We start from the raw sequence: 22,172 nt of genomic DNA on the forward strand, positions 1-22,172 counted from the left end.
CTCTAGAATAACTGTTACTAGAGTATACAATAATAATCACATACTCTATTCAAATTTTACTAAAAAGTGTTCTTCAGGGCTAAAGAGGAAATTATTAGGACTTGAAGCAAGGACTCTCCACCCACCACAGCTGGGGCTCTGGAACCCAAGTCCTTGAACATCCTTATCTAAATTTATCTTAAGAATTTGAATACCTGTGCAAAAAAATGGTCTGTGCTTGTAAATACTTTCTACATTTATTATTATTTCACTTACCACGGTTGTTTTAGTTGCAATTTGTGCTTGTTTCAGTGCACCCTAACGAGATCAACTTTGCTGATAGAACTTGCACCTCTCTGATATATCTCTAAAACAAATTCATTTTGTGTCATTTAGAACGCTTTAGCGAGGACGTAGCCTTATTTGTTATTCCTTTATCTTTTTGAGTATCAGTTAATTTATCAGCACGACAGACGAGAAAAACTATAGTAAAAAGTTTTGGGGCAAGTTGGTGCTGAAGGTGCCACTATCACTTTTTTCATCTTACACACACTCTTGATGCTTTAAGACAAAAACAACTTCAATAATTCAAAGTGATTTCAGATATATTTTGAAAGATATTATACATATGGAGATAAATGATACCTTTGAACAAATGCCAGTGCCTCCCTATCTTTATGCTTTTCTGCGCGTGGAGCTAATTGCCCTCTCTGGCACCCAATTACAGTTTTCTTATCATCTGCACTTGAGATAGCAATTTCCTTCTCAATGGGTCTCTAAGTCAATGAGAACTAGCATGCAGCAACGTTCAGCTAGCAGAAGAAGCTATAATTATGATGACATATTGAGACACATGCAGCGTTACCTCTTCATCCTATTTTCAAATGTAAAAAAAAAAAAAAAGAAATCAACTCAATCATTTTATGTTGGCAAACAGTGAACCAAGTAGATTTACGAGTTTTTGATCTTGTGCCAAAGCATCAAATGTCGAACACACAGAAGATGACATTTTAACATAGTTTAGCTGAGGGGTTGGAGGAATTTCAGTTAAAGCCTGCAGTAAACTTTAGCTTCCATTAATCAATAGCAGTGGGAGCCTTTCGGTTAAAACTCAAGGGGAAAAGATTACTCGATCTAAGTCCTTTTTCAAGATCTGTAAGAGACTGTATTTTTCTCAGTGGTTCTACTCCACCAAACTTAGAAAACCTTGGCTACACTGTCAAAGATACATTGATTAACTGATGTGAAAGGGGAAAACTTTCACCAGGGTTATATTTCCACTTAGCATGCAAGTTTGGAACTAATCAATACAAAAACTAGTATTGCAGAACGCTGCTGCTCGGGTCCTGACTAGAACCGGGAAGTACAAGCACATAAGTCCTGTGCTCAGGTCTCTGCACTGGCTTTAAGAGTGGAGAACAGCTCTTCTTGTGTACACCAAAGTATATCTTCGACATGTTAGTGCCATATGATCATCTCGTACTCTGAGGACTTCAAGAACTGACCTCTTGCTGGTGCCCAGAGTCAGGACTAAACATGGACAATCAGAGTTTCAGTTTTATGCAGCTAAAACCTGAAGATTTGAGACAGGCCTTTGCTTTGACAATGTTTAGGCTCAAAATAGTTCTGTTTACCTATGCATGACTGAAAGGTTTTTATTCTGCACTTTTCTCCTTTAATGTAAATTTTATGATGATTATTTCAGTTTTGAATTGTTTATATTGTGATTTTAATGTATTTCTTATTCTTTGAAGCATTTGAATTACTTTGTGTATGAATTGTGCTACAAAAATAAACTTAAACTATAAATATATATATATATATATATATATATATATATATATATATATATATATATATATATATATATTTACTTACTTACTTACATACATACACACATACATACATACATACACACACACATACATACATACATACATACATACATACATGCATACATGCATACATGCATAGCTTGGTTATGAGTTAAAGAGGGGGTATTATGCAATGTATTATAATGTTCATTCATAAGTAATCTAGCAGTCTCTCCTGGGCCCTTTTCAAACTCTCCTTATGGTTAACAGTATGATCCTATCCAGTCCACAAGCCTCACCCATGGTTCCACACGGCAGTTTTCATACATATATAGCATGATAGAAAACAGTTCACTACAACTTCAAAAAATGATGCAGTGTGGAGTAGTTTCATTAGTGAAATGCTCGCTGATTGTAATATGATAATTCTCTGAAGGGAGGGGGCATCTAAAAACGACACTGACACTTATTAAACTTGTTTATACGTTGTTTTCGGTGAATATAGCATTTTCTACTCACAATGTTACTCAGACATTAATATGGCGATCTAAATATGCCATGTGTTGGCAACTAATACCCCCAAGTGTAATGACCCCTCTTTAAAAGTTCCACTCAATTGTCTAAACAAATGTGCTTTTTTAACATTGTGATATCAAAATCTTTATTGTGTTTCGATTCTTAGTATTAAAATTGGCTTAAAATTTTGGTATGGCGCCAACACCAGTGGATAATAGATGGTATATGTATAACAAGACCAGTACTGGGAAGTAGTGAGGGAGCGGGCGATGTAGACCTGGTTTGGTGTGCTTGTAATCCTGTCTTACTTTTGTTCCGGTTTTGATGTGGTGTTTGAGGAAGTGTGAACTCAACCTCCAAGAAACACAAGTCCTCTCCTGTATCAAAATAAACATGCCAGCTCATGTTTTTTTTCCAGAGATGTTAGAAATATGACACACAATTGAAAAACATGATTTGAGGACAAAATGGATTTGTAAGTAAGCTTTCGAGGAGCTCTGACTTTTCTTTCACCAGCCAAAAGATGATTATAATAAATTTTATAATACATTTTGTATGGAGGCTGTTTGCTACACAATTGCTGATCTTTAAATATTTTCCATCAATTCAAATGTGTTTTATTGGCTTCATCCACATGGTACACTATAAGTCATACATGCTCCAACATCTTAACATGGGATAATGAGGTTAATCAAACAGCCAGCGTATTTTTATACATACCAGTTCCTTCATATCTCTTAGCAACTGCTGTTTCCATGGGGATATAGAGATATTTGCCTTTTTGTGTAAATTATGGCAAAGTACATATGCGCTCACATGTGGAGTTGCCATTGATGTTTTCTGAAATACTGTCTGATGTTATGAAGTATATTATATATTTGGGTACTAAAGCATTGATTAAGAGTATTTTTAACATTTCACTTGTCTTCCTTGCTCTACAGAATGGAGAAGCATCACTCTTTGAGGTGAACATCCGGTATGTCGGCGGGTTGCTGTCGGCGTTCTACCTGACAGGAGAGGAGGTGAGATTTATACACATCTGTTATGCCTCTACTGCTCCGCTCCTCTGGGCTTCTTCTTTTATACTGGGCTAACCTTGGAAATGACTTGATGAACTGGTTGGATTGAAGTAGAGTCTAGGTTAACTGCTTAACCCTGGAGTTGCTCGCTTTACTACATCGCAAATATAGGGTTATTAGTATTGTGTAGTAGAACCACAATCAGGCTCTTCAATAGACTCTTTTACACCCATGTTTATTGACTGTTTTTGCTAAATATTCCCCTACTTAAGTATAGAATTTGGCACCTCTTTATAATAAGGATATTATTATTGTAGTCTTCAAATAAAACGCATGAAGCGCTGTGACGACCCTAAAAGCTTTTATTTCCATTCTTATAAAAAGTTGGGTTTGTCCAGATAGTTGTATTGTAAAATGTCTGAGGCAATGAAACTTTTAATGCACTACAAACTCATCATGCAGAGATCGACCGTATTCAGAAATATTGGGGAGGAAAGTGCATTGTATTGTGTGGGGCCTCATAGCACCTTACCACTGGATAGCAAGTTCCTGAAAGGGGCTATGAAAGGAAGCGTGCAGGCTCTTTTTCCTAACTCCTTCCTAACTCAGCTGACTATTCGGACAGTCCTTATCATGGAAGGCTGTAACGCACATCCAGGTTTGGCTTAAGGAGCTAGGAGCTCCGTGGCCAATTTGAGGAATTTGAAATGAGCCAGTGTCTCTGTGCCGCTCACTTTTCTGTGAGGGGAGGGGTAAGCAGGAGCGGTTGGAGCGCTGCAGAAAGGTTTTTAGTTACATAGGCTTGTGTGCTGAGACATAGACAAGACACGTGGTCCTGTATACATAAACAAAAGGAGGGTTTGAAGATTGCATATCAAACATGCATAAAACTACTTCGGGCATGTTTTTTTATAAAGGAACAAAGCTCAAAAAAGTTGATTTAGCATAATGCCCGAACTTAAGTAGTTGCTTAGCCTGAATCATTCTAAATAAACTATTTGTTCATTATGAGATGAGTTATGAGTTCTTATTAAGCCCATTAAAAGTGCAGCTATTATAAAATGTTTTAGATTTGAATTGCACATAATTGTACCAACTGCTTTTTTGATTATATTCAACAGTGCCGTATTATGTAATTCAATAGAAAGTCAAATTGTTCATATTATAAATTCTCTTGAATGACCATTGTCGAATTCGATTCATTCCATGTCAAGTCATAACATTTCCCAAATAAGTCTGACTGGAATAAGCCTAGTTTTGATTGCTGATTACACTAAACAATACCCCATTGTTTTAACAAAATGAGTTGACAATGGCTTTTGTTTGAGCGAGCGACGGGGGCCAAATAGCTCAATGGGATTTGATTGAAAAACTGAAGTTAAAGAATATACAAGCTTTTGGACTGAATTCCATCTCTGCTTTTTGATATGATACTACCCCAGCACAAAGACTGTTATAATGTGTCAGAGATGGAGCGGGAGCAGAAGGTAATGTCTTCAAATGTGATAAAAGAGCTTGTCGCAGCGAGAACAGTCTCCGCGGCGCTGTCCTTGAAAAGGCCTCGGTCTCTCCAGTGAAGCAGCGACGCGTTACAGTGTAAAAGCCTGTGGTTAGGATGGACAGCTGCCAGGTGTGAAGCTGTGAATCTGCACCGCTGTGAAGACAGTACAGGTCGGCCCTCATATAATTGCACTTTGTGCTTACTTCATTGTCCGGCAAAAATGATGAAGAAAAAGTAAGCAATTGATAAAATGGTTACAGATGAAGAAAGATTAGCAGTGCGGTAGCAGTTTAGCAATGTGTAATTAGCATAATGTCTCAAGATTAGGTCAATTTATAGTAACTTTTTATTATTTTATTATTATTTTTTTAATAAATTCTGTTGATTTAATACTACTTTTGTACTCTTTCTATGGATCAAACTTATTTTACAACTTTATTTAAAACCATTTAGCATCTTCATTTGTTACTTAAAAAACTGTCAGTGTCTATTAGAAGAGAACAGCACTATATGAAATGTATCTATAAGGGACTACTTCAAAAACTGCCAGAATACCTCACCTGCTTGTTAATCATTGATACCTGAACATTTAATACCACATGACAACATAAGGCTAAGGACTAGCCTCACCAAAACTGAGACGGGAAAGAGGCATTTAGCTGTTTTGCTTCACACAAATGGAATACACTCCAAAGAAAAGCAAAACTGGACACTTTGGTAACACAATTGCAATTTAATAATCTGGTAATAAACTTTCATACACACACCTGCTCCACTTTTTAATGTTTTATATGAACTTGTATAGTTGTTTGTTTTCTTTGTTTTTCTCCTTTTATTGTATTTTAAACAGGGTGCCCATGCAAAAGAGAGCCCAAGTGCTCTCATTAGGGTCCCCTATATAAATAAAGATAAATAAAGCCAGAAAGAAAAAAGATCTACACTATTAAACCATGCACAATTTTCCAGATTTTGCAGTTTGTGCTTTACTTCTTAAATGGAAAGATATTTTAAAGAAGCTAGAATACAGTTTATAATGATGCCCATAAACCCAATGTTAAATCAAAACACAATAATGTAAAACTGGCCTAGATAAAACAGTTTAGAAAGTGCATTTGACACATTTAATAAGGGGTCATTTCTACCAGGAGGGTATAGTAATGTCAACGGAGGTCACTGTGTCACCATAATGAGCTTCTGCCTGCAGCAGCTCTTGAGGCAGACACACTGTACGCTCTTTTAAACACTATGAGACCCTGCCATGTGCTGAAGCTGGAAGGATATGCAGAGTGCGCCGGTGAGAATGTGTGTGCTACCGCTGTAATGGACATTGATTTGCGAGCCGGACAAGTTGGGAATGAGAGCTGAATAAAATAGCTCACTGCTAGGTGAGTGAAATATGAATACATTACTGCAGCAGTGCGAACAGTCAAGGCCATTATTCCACAATGTTGTCTGATAATGCCATGCACACGTCTGACTGACTGCATAGGGCTCATTTTCATATTATGACATTCAAATTGAAAATTGAAAAATGAAAATGAAGAGTACATCCTTGTAGGAGTTGTCCATGTTTGGTCACAGGATTGCATGAGCTGTTTCACCTATTCTTGTAACTTTTTAGGCATGCAAGTAGAGATCTTCTATTACCTTGATAAGTAGGGCTGTCAGTTTTATCACGCTATTATCGCGTTAATGCAAAATCATTTTTATGGCGATAATTTTTATGGCAATCATTAATTGCATGTTAATTTTGGCCATCAACACGTTCCAACTTCAATGAATTTGAGGAGATGGTTAAGGAGCAGCATATAAAGAGCTGAGTGTGCAGGTGTAGTGGGGGGCATCATTTGAGACTGGGTTCTTTGGCAGGTTTTAGTGCTCTCATCTTCTCTCATCTGCTGATTTGTGTGCATGTATCTTGTATTTTTCTGCATTTGAAAATTCTTGTTTTTCTCCTACTCCTACCATCTCCCACATCCATCTTACTTGCAAATATTTGAAAAAAATTGAGAGTCCAGGTCATACATGTAGTTCTAAAATGTGACGTAACACCTGAATTTAAATCCATTTGTTACAGACAAATGCCGTCAGTGAAGAGGCGGCTTATCAGTTTCAGAGTTTTGAACAGCAACTCTGTTCTAGATTAATATACCGATTTACATGAACAAAATATACAATAATCTACCTAATATGTCTTCTTTAAACAATTGCCATCCATCCTTCCCTCCAACTTCCTTTTCCTCTTTTTTTTCACGATCAAGTGCAGCATCTCCATTTCCTCCCAAACTTATACATCAATACCCATCGCACTTGGTGGTTATCCATCACCTGGCTCATCCGTGTAGTTCACCTGAAGGGTCTGTGAGAGCCAGATTTATAGCCACCTGATTCCCCCCCTCTCCATTCCCCCCATTAGAGTCCGTTTCTGTCAAGTGCACCTCTCCGGCCCAATGATAAAACCACAGATTGAAGGTCTGTCGCTGCCTCAAATCACCCAGGATTCCATGTGCGAGACCATTATGAGATTGTGTATCCAGTATTGGAGCAGGCGACATGGGCAGCTGGTGCGGTTGTAAATGATTGCCCGAGAATGGGGAGTGATGATGGCGCCTTGTGGGATGCAGTTAGGTGAAAAGTGCCAGGAGCGAGACCGGAGCTGAACCCGGTCATTAATAACCTCCTGTTGTTTTGACCATGTGTCCTGTGCAATGTGCGTGTATGTGTGTGTGTGTTTGGGCCTGGGAGGATCAGGCTTTAGTCTTTATGGGCAAGGTCCCCAGGTAAACATCTTGTTCAAACTGCTCCAGACACTTCACTGCCCCATCACTCATTCACACCTTCAGCTCTGGCGACACAGCTGTAGGACTTGCAAAGGTGGTCTGATGTCAAGGGCACAAGTTGTGTAAACTTATTAAAGCACAACTTAACCAGGAATAACTTCAGGGATGAGACAAACCATGTGCAGGTGTGTGTGGACATTGACAGTTCTGATTTCATTTTGTGATAGCGCTGTGAAGGGGGAGTGACTTTTGACTCAACAAAACTAAATCTTATAAAACATGTTAATACGTTGTTTTCGGCTAATTTAGCATTTAGCAAAACAATAAAAGGTAACATGGTGAGCTAAATACCTCATAGAACATCCCCTCTTTAATATACCTTTCACATATTTTAAGTTTATTTTAAATTTGAAGTTAAATGCTTTGATTTTAACTTCCTTTTCAATTAAAAAAAAACCCAAACAAACAATTTATTCATGTCAGTAAGTACATTGGAAGGTCAGTGACAGTAAATTTAATAATAAATAAACTAATACATTTCACATTTAAACTTGTCTCTCCCTCTGTATTCAGAACAGACTGTGTTTTTATATAGAAACTTCAATTTATGAATATTTTGACATTGCTTTTGTTGTAAACCAAAGCATTCCACATTTTCTCCACACATACGGTCACTTTCATAGCTTTTATTTTGTTCACTGCTTGTAGTGCACCCATACACACTTTCTATAATGTCCAAACCTACTTCCCCATGGAAAAATATAACAACTCTGGGTCAAGGCCATTTTGCTTCATAGTTGACGTGGCATGGGCCCTTCAGCATTCTGCGACATATTATTTATGCAAGGCCACGGTACAGATTAGTGTACATTCATCTTAAGTCAGGAGCTTGCAGCATTGTACAAGTACGTCATGTTTCAATGTTGTAGCCCTACCTTTTCCATAATAAGAACTCAGCAGTGAAATATGAGGGGGCTGTGATGACTTCAATCAGATCTGTGCTCTAAACGCTGAGGGCAGAGCTGGAACAGCAGGCAGAGGCCAGGAGCAGCCAGCGGCACTAAGGACGCTGTGTGTTCATAAACATCAGTCCAACTGGAGATCAGGAGAGGTAAAGTGTGTGCACAGGCATCAGCAAGTGGCACAGGGCAGCCATTATGAGTCAGGGAGCACAGGCTGGAGCTGACCATGTGATGTGGTCATATGGTCATATTTGATGGATTCTTTAAGGACGTAGTTGTGTTGTGCATAGTTTGCACACATACATTCATAGTAATTTTTTTTCTTTTTCTTTTTTTTTTTACAGCCGATGCACCTGTGTTGATAAGCCTTTTTATAGAAATTGTCTAGTGGTCGATTTGAGTTTAATTTCCTGGCTGCAGAACTAATACAGTGGATAACTAATCTATTAAAGAGGTTAATTAAAAAATCTAAATTAGATACTTTTGTGGTGCAAACATGCACAACTGATAGAAAATCTATTTAACCCTCATATCTGTGACATAATATTAAATAAATACTTTTGCTTTTTTTGCTATTGAGAAATTGTATGTGTATGTGTCTTCATGAGAGTTCTTTTATAAAACTGAACTCAACTTTTGGACTTTGCAATACCTTTATATTTCTCATTACTTCTCTGTCAGGTATGGTTTCCTATACAAATAGTATTTTGAGGAATCTCCTGGCTGTACGCTGCAGGTTGGTAGATAGCTGTCAGCTCCTGTCTACATGATGGACAAGTGGGCGCACATCTGTTATTTACAAATCACTTGTCATATACTCCCCCTCAAACACTATGCATGTGCCAGCAGATTTCAATTATAATCATCAAACTAGCTTTTATAACCTCGCCCCTCCTACAACTATTACCAATGCACTCTGCTCCCAACTTCTCTATTTGCAAAAGCACCTATTTTTCAGTTATAAAACCATTACCATGCCAATTCCACGGTAAATACTGGAATATGCTTTTGAAAATGTGTTTTTTTTACTGGAAGTGGACTTGAGATGCCTTGGATAATTGGTCCAGTTCCAAGTGTGACAGGCTTTTTCTGCCCATGAACGATGCACTGAGGCGCGGGTAAATATGAGACTGGAGTGAGGCAGCGGTTGAAGGCAAGCCACATGAAGTGAGAAAAATATACACAAGTGGATTGAAGCCTTCGAAATGATGAAAAAGGAAATGATTTTGGGAGACGCTTCATATTCAGGCTTTCTTGCAAGGTAAATATTAATAGTCATACATTGGTAGCACGCACAGGACCTCAATTTACTTTGCAAAAACTCGTTGAGTGCGTAGATTAGGGTCAAAATTCAGAAGCGCGTATTCGAAAGCATACTCAATATTAGTAATTCAGGATTTTGTGCTAATATATGCCAGCCGTTATCTTCAGAAGAGAATTGGCGGGGTTATTGTGTCACAAAAAGTGGTTATCTAATTAAGTAGGAGACGTGACAGTTTATTTTGAATGGTTTAAACTTTTGTGGTTTCTTTTCGCATGAGTTTACAAACTATGGGATCTGAAAAATTTTATTTTTAGTTGAGAGAAGGCAGTTGTTTTGGTATGCGTCCGTCTTGTTTTCCTTCTAATTTGGGTGCCCCACTTCTGTCTCAAAATACGGGTTTAATTTTGGGTCATAACACAAGAGGGTGCCCATCAAGAAAGGCAACTGGATTCCTTGCATATATGATCTTAATTTTTTGTTTTTTCGCTGTCATGAAAAGCAGCATTAGGCTATGGAGTCACCAAGGGATACAGACTAGACTTGTTATTTCTGCAGTGAAAGTTGCATACATTTTAAATGAAGTAGGTGAACTTACTTGGTCTTTTAGGTGAGCCATATTTGTTGGAGGCAAGGAATTGTGAATAATAGAAAGGCTTTATTTTAAATTTGTTCCAGTTTCTTATTCAAATTAATGAAAAAAAAAAAACAAAAAAAAAACGAAATTCATTGGATGCCTCCACATTTTTCCTGTGGAATAGATACCATTTTTAGGTTCAGTTTGCAGTTAATAAAACAGATGAACAAATGCTAAATCATCCAACTCTGAAGTACTTTTCAGATTTTTGTAGTTTACAAATAACAACACTACCTGAACTGTTATGTTTCCTGCAGATTACAAAAACACCTTTTCTGATTGAAATATGTTCTCAACAAAATGTCCTATAACGTATTTAGTGAATCGCTGGAATGAGTTCAGTTAAACCAATTACAGGTAGTTTGTTCAAAAAGTGCCCATATTTAAAGGAAAAGGCGTTTACTTAAATATTTGTGATTTAAAAGACTTTTCTACATTCAACACGACTTTGTTACAACCTATGAACTCAGAAGCTCTAGCTAACTCTTTGACCTCACCTGGGTGGCACTCTCTTTACAAAGAGATACAGCAGTCTGCAAAGTTTGTTTTTACAAGCTCACTCTGACTTAGTGGCATCACGGTTTATTGGTCCACTACTCATCCAATATCTTTTCACAGAAAGGACAACTGGTGGCCTGGACTTATTCTGTCATCCTTGAGAAGAGCCTATGTCGTGTCCAACAGCAGAATAAAGTTTGTTCTTAGACGGAGTGATTTGACCTTTAATGGCGAGCTTCAGAGGATCATAGGGATCATTGATATTCATAACAGAGCTAATGTGGAGTGGTACGTCTTTAAACTCAGACACAACCTGACACGCTGCAGGAATATCAAAATGTCAGCAGATGCATGGGCCTGCATATCTGGTAGACACCTCTTCCCTCTATTTCTTATGCATAGACAAGACATTCAGTTCAACTTCAAATTATGTAATTAATCTTTTGGGAAAGTTATTTAGTTATTTCTCGGTGCTACTTTTGCTAGTATTCTCTGAAATTACATTTTTCTCTATAAATGTATTTATTTGTACAGGGGGACCAACACTTTGGCTTTTCATGGGCACCCTGGTTAAAATACAATACAAACAGAATAACAAACAAGTATACAAGTCCATATATAACATTAAAAACAGGTGCATGTGTGTGTATAAAAATTTGATACCAGATTATTAAATTGCATCACCAATGTATCCAGTTTTCTTTTACTTAGAGTGTATTCCATTTTTGTGAAGAAAAACAGCTAAAAGTCCTCTTTCCCATCTCAGTTTTGGTGCGGCTAGTCCTTAACCTTATACAGTCATGTGATCTGGTATTAAATGTTCCGGTATCAATGATTAACAAGCAGAAGAGGTTTTCTGGCAGTTTTTGAAGTAGTAAATGTATAAATCATGAATTGCAAACCTTCTTTTCATAAAGCTATCACTTTTCTGTTGTTTCTTTGAAGTTGTTGATCATTTTAGAAATAGTTAAACCTGACCCATCCCTCTGCAGTGGATAATTCACTTTAAACCTTTATTTTTTACACCTGAACCGCAGCGCCACAGTTCCACTAAATAAATGCAGTGCTTCCGGTACCTATCCCCCCAGCTCCGCACTGTGAAACAAAACACTTTGCCTAAAAATAGACAGAAAACAGGTAATTTGCTTAGTCATGACGTATGCAGGTCTATGCTACACCTTCTGCTAATGCTTCCCCCTAATTTGACCTCGTTTCAGCTGCACTGCGGTTGCACCATTTGCTCCCGGTAACATTATGAGCCAAATGTCAGTCGCTACGCCATATGCACCTGCACCATTTAGCGTGAACCGTGTGCTCCGTAATGCGCACACAGATTTCACTTAAATAATGGGAAGAGGAAGCCATTCTCGGAAAAAGCACCTGGACGCTAATGCACTGATTCATAAAATGGGGAATGTATTAGAGAAAATGGAGGTGGAGTGATGGTGTTATAAAAAATATGAAGGAGAAGATGAACACTAGTAATATTTCATTTGGCTGAGAAATAGGTTTGTTTTTCAGGAAGGAGTATACGAGACAGGTTCGTGCAGCCTAACTAACGAAAGAAAGTCTGTTACTAAAGTCTCTACTTCTTCTATTTTATAATTGTACTTAAAGGTCCTATACTATGCAAAATTGACTCTTGTGAGTTTTAAGCCATGTTCTAATGTTGTGGCTTCATGAAAAACATACCTGGAGTTGTGTTTTGTTTCATTCACAGATGTTTGGATAATCCTTTATTATGAGTCTGTATGCATCTCCAAACCTCAAAATGTTGTGTTCCACCTTGTGATGTCATTAAGCAGTATTTTGAAGTTAACAGCTAACTTTTACCGTTAGTTTGGTAGAGATTGGCAATTCAAGGGCTGAAATTATCCAAATATTCTAGTGGGGGTGTATGGAGTTTAAAAAACACAGCACTTCCTGTATTACAATATGACGTCACAAGGTGGAACTGGAAGAGTGTTTTCTGTTTGAGAGAAGAACTCTGCCTAAATAAGCAGGGTTTGTGTGAATGAAGCAAAACACAAACAAGTATGTTTGTGATGAGGGAACAACATTTTAACATAGATCAAAAATAGTGTAATTTAGGTCCTTTAACACACATGATTCATCTGTATGTAATCCTCAATTTTTTGTTGCAGAAGTCCCTTATGGTAAAATAGTACTTTCTTCTTGGTTCTGTTAATTTGTGAAGACCACTGGCCCTTATAAATGTTATATTGTATTTCACATAACACCAAATGTATAGTTGTAATGGTGGTTAGCGTGTGAAAAGCTCTTTGTAGCTCGTGTTTAGTTGCCCAACTGTTGAACAACAATATCAGTGTCAGCAGTTATTATTATGGCTATTGGACAAATCCACAAAAAGTATGTTTACCCCTCAGGACTTAAAATAAACTCTTAAGCTGAACCTAACCTGCCGACCCTCACCATTTTAAGCTATTTTGAGCCACAAAATGATACTTATTGTAATTCTCTTGAGCATTTTTGGCCTTAGCAGCCAGAAAAGCATGAACCATAAGAGAAGCAAAAGCTCCCAGTAAGCTTGTTGTTGTTGTTGCCAGCAGACAAACACCAAGCTAACTAAACAGCTCAGCGGATTTAACATTTAATTAGTCTGGTGAACCTCATCCATCCCACATGAAGAAAAGAAAGATATAGTTTCCCTGCAGTGGAGAACAGTGTGTATTATTTCTTCTAACATCAGGGGCCACAAGAATTAATGTGCGTCTCAGTGAGCAGTGTTATTTATCAGGAGAGATCACTTTCCAGGCCTCCTTTGGGACAGACAGGGATATGGTCTCCTCCACTGAAGGGTACAGTGCCTTTCCCCAACACAGTCTTCCTCTTACATAAAGCTCCGATGGGCAAATGAATTAGGCCTGGCACAGGAGATATATGGAGCCCCGTGCAGCAGGGGGAAATGAGAGAATCACATGATATATAGTCAAGATGATGCAGAGTATGTCCATGGTTAATGTGTAGAATGACTGTGGTTTTGGGCATGTGGTATCAAGTAGGATTTCCTCTAGTGAAATATTGCCTGTTACAACCCATTCCTAGGGAAGAAGGAAGTAACACAACCCAGGATGTTAAAAGGGTAAATAATAAGCAGCTCTTTTAATAACGAGGTAAATGAGGATGTTACAATAACCATGAACTTAAAATTACACAACAATCCAGAAAAATAACAACAGAAGGCTCAGCGAGTACAAACCTAGTTAACTGTAAAACACAAAAGATCAAATGGCTCAGTTTCAAATCTAAATCAGAGTTCAGTAGGTCACAAGAGTTACAAAGTTACGAAGTTTTAAAGTTCACAGCAGCACAATTGCCATGCAGTTCAGTAAGAAATCCAGCAGCCAGGAGTGGCAGGTGGTGGGTCCTTTTAAAGGGGTGCTGCCACAGGTGAAAGGTCAGGATTGGCCAGGCTCTTGATCGTAGCTCCAATCACACGCAGGGCCCTTCAGTCAATCAGCTGCCAGCTGGATGAGCACACCTGAAGAGGTCCGTGGAGAGAGAGACAGCAGGGACAACACACTGGCCTGTAGGGGGAGTTGGAGGCCTAGGGCCGGAACGTTGCCTACCCCCTATACTATTGTAACACTTGAGGAATGTGTAACAGTCCCTTACATAAACTTTGTAGTCATGTCATTTTGAAAAATAATGGAGGAAATAATGAATGTTAATTTTTAATCCTGTGATTATTGTCTTTGCCTTGGGGGAAGAAACTCCAGAATCCAGGACAGGGCATTTTTATTTACCATCTGTATGTGACCAGGTTAAACATAAAGGTATTCATGATGTAAGCATAGTTCAGACAGAACTGGATATGTTCTTGTTGTGGCTACTATGTGTAAGTGATAGACAGAATGTAAGTGTTAGGCTATATATGAAAGAAATGGGGAGGACATTGCTTTTGACTGCCACAAATATGACTGGATCATGCTGACAACACTTTGAAAGATGCAGGTGGAGCAAACATTACGTCAGAAAATGCCACTTAAACCCTTGTCTGATGTTTCACATGTGTTTCACTGAGCCTATCCAGCCTATGCCAGCCTGAAGAGGTAAAAAGTAGTTTGGGGAGAATTTTCATTTCCTCACTTCAAAGTGGATCATCGTAAGCACATAACCTGCCACTCAGTGCAGTCCTCACTACAGGCTTAAGCATGAAAGGAAAGCAGTCCTTCTGGATGCCTATTTTACTGTATACAAACACCTAATCCTATCTGAGATGAGGTTAACTTACTCTGCTCTCTTCTCACACCTCTCAGTGGTTTAGTACAATTGTAAAGGCAAAGATTAGAACATGTCACATTATAGCACATCCAAGTGTTTCCTGCACCAGAATAGGCTCTTGTTTAATATTTGTTTAGTTGGACGGCTAATAATACCTCAGTCTGAATCAGTCTGTCACTCAACAGTAAGTGAGCTGCTTGTTTGGGGCACTGCAGCAGCTGAAAACACATGACTGCACATTGTGTTTATGCCACGTTCTGCATAGATGTGTCCCCCGTGCATTTTACCACCAGCTTGTTTGTTTACTTCCTGTATTACAGCCCTTCAATTAGTCTTTTTAGCTGTACATAACAGTGTTATGGCTGGAATAATTGGAGCTGGCCTGTGCTCGTGAGGCCACAGGCCAAAATGAGAATAGAGCCATGCTGAGAGACTGATGAAACTCTACAGTTTGGTGAAAGTTGTGGCAGTCAAAAAGCACAGGACACTGTGGAAACTTTCATCATTAGGCCTGTCTTAATGATGTCAGCAATGTGGCTCCCAATTCAGTTTACATAGCTCGCAGACATGTAAACTCTCATGCATAAGCGCATGCTGAATTTTTGTGTAATTATAATATATAAACTGCAGTACTTATTGAATCTATGTTGCTACTTTTTTACTTAGGTCTTAGGTCTGCTAATGATAATGCACTTTTAGGAGTGAACAAGAAGACTTTAAACAGCAACTATATTGATCCTAATGACTTTTGACAGGAATCAATGACTTCTCAGAAACTGTGAGTCCCTGCATGGTGCAACCGGGTGGCTTGTGTTCCCCTCGAGGGCCCGCAGAGCCAGTGAATACAAAAAACAACTTCACAACCAACATTAACATAAGAAAATGCTGATGTGAAAGCTGTTCTAATCTGATGTCTTTGCACCCCACTGAGCATGAGTTGTTTTGGCTTGCAAACTGCTTTTAAGGAGTTATTATGCAGAAGTTGGAGTAGTTTGAAGTTCACAAAAAAGCATCTTGCCAACGTGACAGTGATTTAAAGTTTGTCCCTGAGTCTTGCCTATTGTTTTCCTCGAACAAAATAAAGAGCGAGATCTAAATTGATAGCGTTTTTTTAGACCTTGGTACACACAATGGCTTACACAGGCAGGAAGATATTTGGAATTCAGGCTGCTCCATCCATAACTACTTTTCATTCCAAACAAGACCCAGTGGAATTGGTTTGGGTGGCAGCCTCTCTAAACATGCTCTACAGAGATAAACGTCAGGGTGCCAGCTCTAGTTTGCACATCTTTTCACGTGCACATATAGCCGTTGTATACAAAACAATAGCTCTCCTTGAATCTGATGTGGAAACGTAGAGTCTCTGTCATAAAGAGCAGTGGACAGGACAAGACAGTCACCGCAGCACACACTGTTGACAGCTGGGTTGATTGATACTGGCTTTTAGGTCAAGAGGAAAAACATGGCTGCAATATTGCCACTGAGACATCATGACTGCAACATGAGGAATAGTCCAATTTGGTCTGGAGACTTGCTGCGTCTTATTGGATTCCATTTGAGCTGATTAATGTGGTGGTTCCATCTTCAGTACACCCGGCTGCAGCTTCCCCATTCAAGACGTAATTGTGTTTTTCATAGATGCTATTAATTAAGATGTAAAATTGAAGGCTTTACTTGCGAGGTAAAAGGCGTACTTGCGGTAATCAATTAGATGATAAATAATGAATCAAACCCTTTCTGTTATTTGCCACAGGGAGACATTCAATTATTTTGCATCCTCGCCTTTTTTCCCAGAGGAATTTGAGTAGCAGCCCAGGTAAGTGATTGGCTTATAGCATCCTCTGCCCCCATAGCCACAATCCGCACATTGACACACGCGTACACTCGCAAACACGCTTGTTTATCTCACACAGCTGTAATCGATCCGTTCCTTCATATTTACTGTAACACAATTAGCTAATGGAGCCCATGTAGGCGAGGGAAGATTTGGAAGCACTCCCCAGTGGAGCTGATGATTGGGAAGGATGAATGGCCATAAGGGCCTGGCTGGCTGCTCCTGGCTCTTCCTCACCGTAGAGAGCTCCTTCCTGACTTAAATGTATCATTACGGCTGCAGTGCATGTCCTTTTGCTGGCTGTGTGGGTAATGGGGACCGGTCTCAGTGCGCCGTCCTTCACCCGTCAATCAAAGGAATAGGAGTAGGCACAAGCTTCTGCAATGCAATGATGATACGCTGTCTATAGCAAAAGATGATGTTGAATTTGTTCCAAGGTTCTAACCATGACTACAACATTTAGTCACCTAAAAACATATTTTTACTTTATCATGACACTGCCTATTAGGGTTGTTTAGGTTGTTTAGTATTGAAAATCATATACTAATCAATACCAGGGATTGACGATTCTCAAAAAAATATCGAAGCATTCAATTCTGGTGTTTCATTTTGATTTTGTGGTGCATTTGATTCTCACATGTCTCTCTGTGTGCACTGTGCTATAATTTTAACACAGGCAGGAAGAGGTTAAGTCTGGGGTCCTTTTGTGGATACAGAAAGTAAACAGCTCTCTTGAGGCTTACTGCTGCTATATTCTTGGTGAGTTTTGTCATTCAGTCACTCTCTGTTTTACATAAAAATAATTACAATTAAATAATTTTACATATAGACTACATTAAAGCACTATACTAATAGTGTTTTTTCTTTGTTTGTATATACATTTTTTTTAAATTACATTTTAATGTAATGTAAATAAGTATTGATACTGAAAAAATTCCATAAACATAACAAAACTTTCAACTTTATCAACACCAGCATAGAATCACATGGTAACTTAAAAGAAAGCAGTATTATGATTTTTGTGGTATCGAAATTAATTTTGAGTATCAAACCTTTTTTTTTTATATTACCATGAGATTGGAATTTTTGTATCATGGCAACATTACTACCTTTTTCTTTTCTGAGGTCTAGTTGAAGCTGTGTTAACTGCTATCCCCATGGTGTACTTACTATACTCATGCATCACATATTAAATGTATTGGAATAAAAATGTTAACACGGCTTTTATGATGCTTCCTTTAGCAGAGTTAAACATTTGTATTTTGACTCAAGTAAAAGATCTCGTTTCAGAATAACCCTCAAGGATGACTTTGGAAATCTTGGAAGTGTTTGCATACAAGTGGAACAAAATGGTGCCGTTACAGGCTAAAAGATGACTTCACATATTTGCTTACTGAAATCCATTTTTTATTCATATTAAAGCAATATGCTCTGAAGCGATTTGTTGAAAAAGATAAATAAAAACAAACCAACTATATCCAACCCCTTATAGTTCCACTATTTATGTGTTTATGAACATTAAAGAGGGGATATTTTACTTCTATGGGGTATTAACTGCTGACACATAGCATATTTATATCACCATGTCACCTTTTATTGGTTTGAAAAGCTATATTCGTTGAAAACAACCTATAAACATGTTTTATAAATTTCACTTTTTGTTTTTGACTATCTTTTCTCCCTTTGCTCTCTGCACAAAGTTACACCCCCTTCATAGCACGATCATAACAAAATCTAAATGCATTTCACAAATGAAAATACTGCACATTGCATCAGGTTTGTCAAGTTGTTGAGGACAGTTTTGTATCATGTTTTTGTATATTTATGGAGAATTGTCATGTGGGTGTGCATGGGTGATGAAGACTTGTGCGCTGAGTATTATACAGACTTTTACAGCTAAACATAAGGAGAGTTCGAATAGGGCCCTGAAGAGATTACTAAATTACTGAAATGTGCATGGATGACATTTAAAACCTCTTCAGGTATGCTGTTGATGAGAAAGTTATCAAAAATACCCACTCTTTAAGGTAAGGTAAAGTATAATCTATTGCCCCAAACAGGACACGTGGCATGCCTCTTACCTTTTAGATATTCCACAGGTAAAGTGGAATATGTTCAATGAAATGTAGCATATTGGTCGTGGTTGAATCTTTGCCCTGTCTTGCTGCAGTGGGCCAACTTCTAGCATTGGAACAATTACAGAAAGGCCTTGTGGAGCAGCATAGTCCAATGAGCTCTGCATGTAAACATATCCATTTGTTAGGATTTAGCTCACTTCTATAAGTGTAGCCCCAGGTTGCAGTTTAATCGTCTTTCCTTGTTTTTTTTCTTGCGGCGCTATCACTTTTATCTGGTCAGTAGCATTACTCTGTGTCCTCCTACAGTGAATGCATGGCTTATTCTTTTCTCTTCTGTCTTTGTGCACTCCCAGAATGGCTTCTACACAAAGTGAGATGGCTTTGGGATAAGGGAGTCCACTCACAAACTGCACCCCAGGTAGTTACGCTTGGCTGTACGTTTGAAGGAAGAGGGGCAGCCAGCAGAGTATCCCCCCGGGCCTATGGGACTATGTGTTCACAACACATCTTTGGCTGTGGGAGTGCATACATCTTACTGTTTGGTGATAGACTCCATTCTTCATGACTCACTTCTCTAGCACGCATCATATCACCAATTTAAACATGCTTTTATGACGCAACAGACCATGTGTAAACATAGACATAAATCAACTTATCATTACTCTATTGTACGGGTGGACATTTAGCACTACAGTATTTGAAATTACCATTGAATTAAGGTCATATCATCTAATGTGATTTGGGGGAAAAATAACAACTAAAATAAAACAAGACAGATTATGATCATTAGGAAAATGCTTTTGGCACCTTTCACTGTCTCAGTCTTTATTCAGATTTACTTATTTCAAATTTATTTCTTGGACCTTGGTGGCTTTTTGGAGTTTTCTTGTTTTTAAGAAAGTCTTTCCTTGTCCCTTTACTTGAGATTTATGGGCCCATCCCTTTTATCTGCTAATATGAATCTCATTGGTATTTTTGTCACTCCGGTTATCTGTCCCAGGCCTGCCGTCCAACAAGATAAGATTAAAGCATAGACTTTTACAGCGATTTTCTATGATAGATTGCTCTCAGACGTGTGGCACTTACTATTCCAGCTGTGAATTTATCCACTTGATTTGATTCTCGGCACGACACACTTTTAATACTCGCAATCCCATGGTGCACTTGGTGACTTAGCGAGAACCAAGCGTTGTCCGGCCAGTGCTTGACTGATGGCTTACTGCTGCTGATGTCAGCTCATACATTCCGCATTGCCCTCCTGGTCGTCTGTATGAAGTCACATAAGACATGAGGTTTGGACTGCATGGCTCATCTTTAAATGGAAGCAAAGAATGTCATCCTTTGGGAAGAAAAGATACAACTCCAAAATCAATTCTGTTTTTTTTTTTTTAGTTTTTTTTGTTTTTTTACAGCACCTCCTCAAAGAATGCACTGATCCATTCTTATTTCAGTGACAAGGGCCTGGCTTCATGCTCGACTGGCTCAAACTATGTGGCCATGTTGAACTTTTTATTTCTTTGACACTGGCGTGGATAATACATGTTCTGTGAAGTGTTAACATGAGGCGTTCCATGTGAAGGATCTTACATATGTTGCGGATTGTTGAAGTAGAAGGGAGACCAACCCATAATACTGTTTTATTGTATTTGCTTAAAATTAACTTTGCAGTTGTGCTCTTTGGCTTGGCTCATTATTTTATTGGGCTTTGATAAGTTGTAATGGATATAATCTTAAAGGGTAGACTGATGCAATATTTGGATATTCTAGTTGGTTTCTTGACAGTTGTTTTCACATACCTTACAATAGGTTGGCTACAACTTGCAGTTATACTATGGCTAAAACCTTACAATAAACTAGCTTAGTGGATAGTGTGTCATAAACTATTTTGGAATGGTTTCTGATTTTAAAAAGGCATAAATTGAGTAAATATTCAACTCAAATGTATGTATATAAATTGAAGGTTATCATAAAAAGTAGACCCACATTTTGGTAAATGGTCACATTTTTATAGCATTTTTTCCACCTTCAAATCATTTAAAGCAATTTACATCAGGGAATTACTCACCCATTCACAAACGCAGACGCAAAATGTACTCAGACAATGGGGGGAAAGGCAGGTTGAGTGTCTTTCCCATCTTTGGGAGCTGGAATTGCACTAATGATGTTTATGTTGAGAGCGGGATTCAAACCAGCAACTTTTGGATTACTGAACAAACACTCCAACCAACTGAGCTACTGCCGCACCATCTTCCTTTCCTATATGGGGCTAGAGTTATTCATGAAAGCCATTTCCACATACCTGGCCTTATCCTGGTAATGCACAGGTAAAGATGACTGCTGACTTCACAAAAAGGATTTTTCTGCGCTCTGGGACAGTGCACCTCTCACTCTGAGCTGGTTAGAAATAGGATTAAAGTGAATTCTTCTGGTCAATAGTGATGAGGAGTTTGATATATGGGTTAATATACTGTACATGTCTGCTTAGACCTACCATATTTGCCTTAGCAAGCCATTGCCAAGGTGTAGATCCAGTATTCAATTTACTTTAAGCCTTATATTCGAAAAGTAGGGCAATTTCCATCTTGCAGGGAGGTATTTTATCATCACACCACAGTAGCCAGGTGCTATGTGTCATGTTAAATATTACCCCAATGAAAAATAATGAACAAGAGCTTATATTTGAGCACATGAAGGGGGCTTATAAACTGCAAATATGGTCAGAAATGCAACATGTTTACCATGTTGACCAGTCATGTCACATTTTTGGTCAGTTATATGGTCCACAGATTGTTCATATCATTATTAGGACAAAATATTAAAGCAGTTCACCAAAATAGTACTCTTTACACTATTGTTCATGATAATAGTTCCAGCTTTGTGCATCTGGAGCCACACACTAAACTTTGGATATAAAAAGGTTCACTTGTTGACGTGATCCTAATATTGAAGTTTGCAAGTGCCAGTCAAACACTCCCACTAAGATGTAAATTGTTGGCTACATTTACAAAAACAAAGAGAGTTTTTCTCAGCTTAAACAGTGCACATCAT

At 38.3% G+C, this 22,172-nt stretch overlaps 1 protein-coding gene across 1 annotated transcript in view; it reads left to right on the forward strand.

The window, feature by feature from the left end:
* The window catches only part of LOC117384466 (mannosyl-oligosaccharide 1,2-alpha-mannosidase IA), a 201,466-nt gene that overhangs the window by 131,176 nt on the left and 48,118 nt on the right, over positions 1-22,172 (forward strand). Inside the window, exon 5 of the mRNA XM_033981793.2 lies at positions 3,251-3,331. Coding sequence (XP_033837684.1) covers positions 3,251-3,331 — 81 coding nt within the window. The remainder of the gene's footprint in view (positions 1-3,250; positions 3,332-22,172) is intronic.

Source organism: Periophthalmus magnuspinnatus, chromosome 16 (genome assembly GCF_009829125.3).
Source record: "Periophthalmus magnuspinnatus isolate fPerMag1 chromosome 16, fPerMag1.2.pri, whole genome shotgun sequence".
In the NCBI taxonomy this organism is placed as follows: domain Eukaryota; kingdom Metazoa; phylum Chordata; class Actinopteri; order Gobiiformes; family Gobiidae; genus Periophthalmus; species Periophthalmus magnuspinnatus.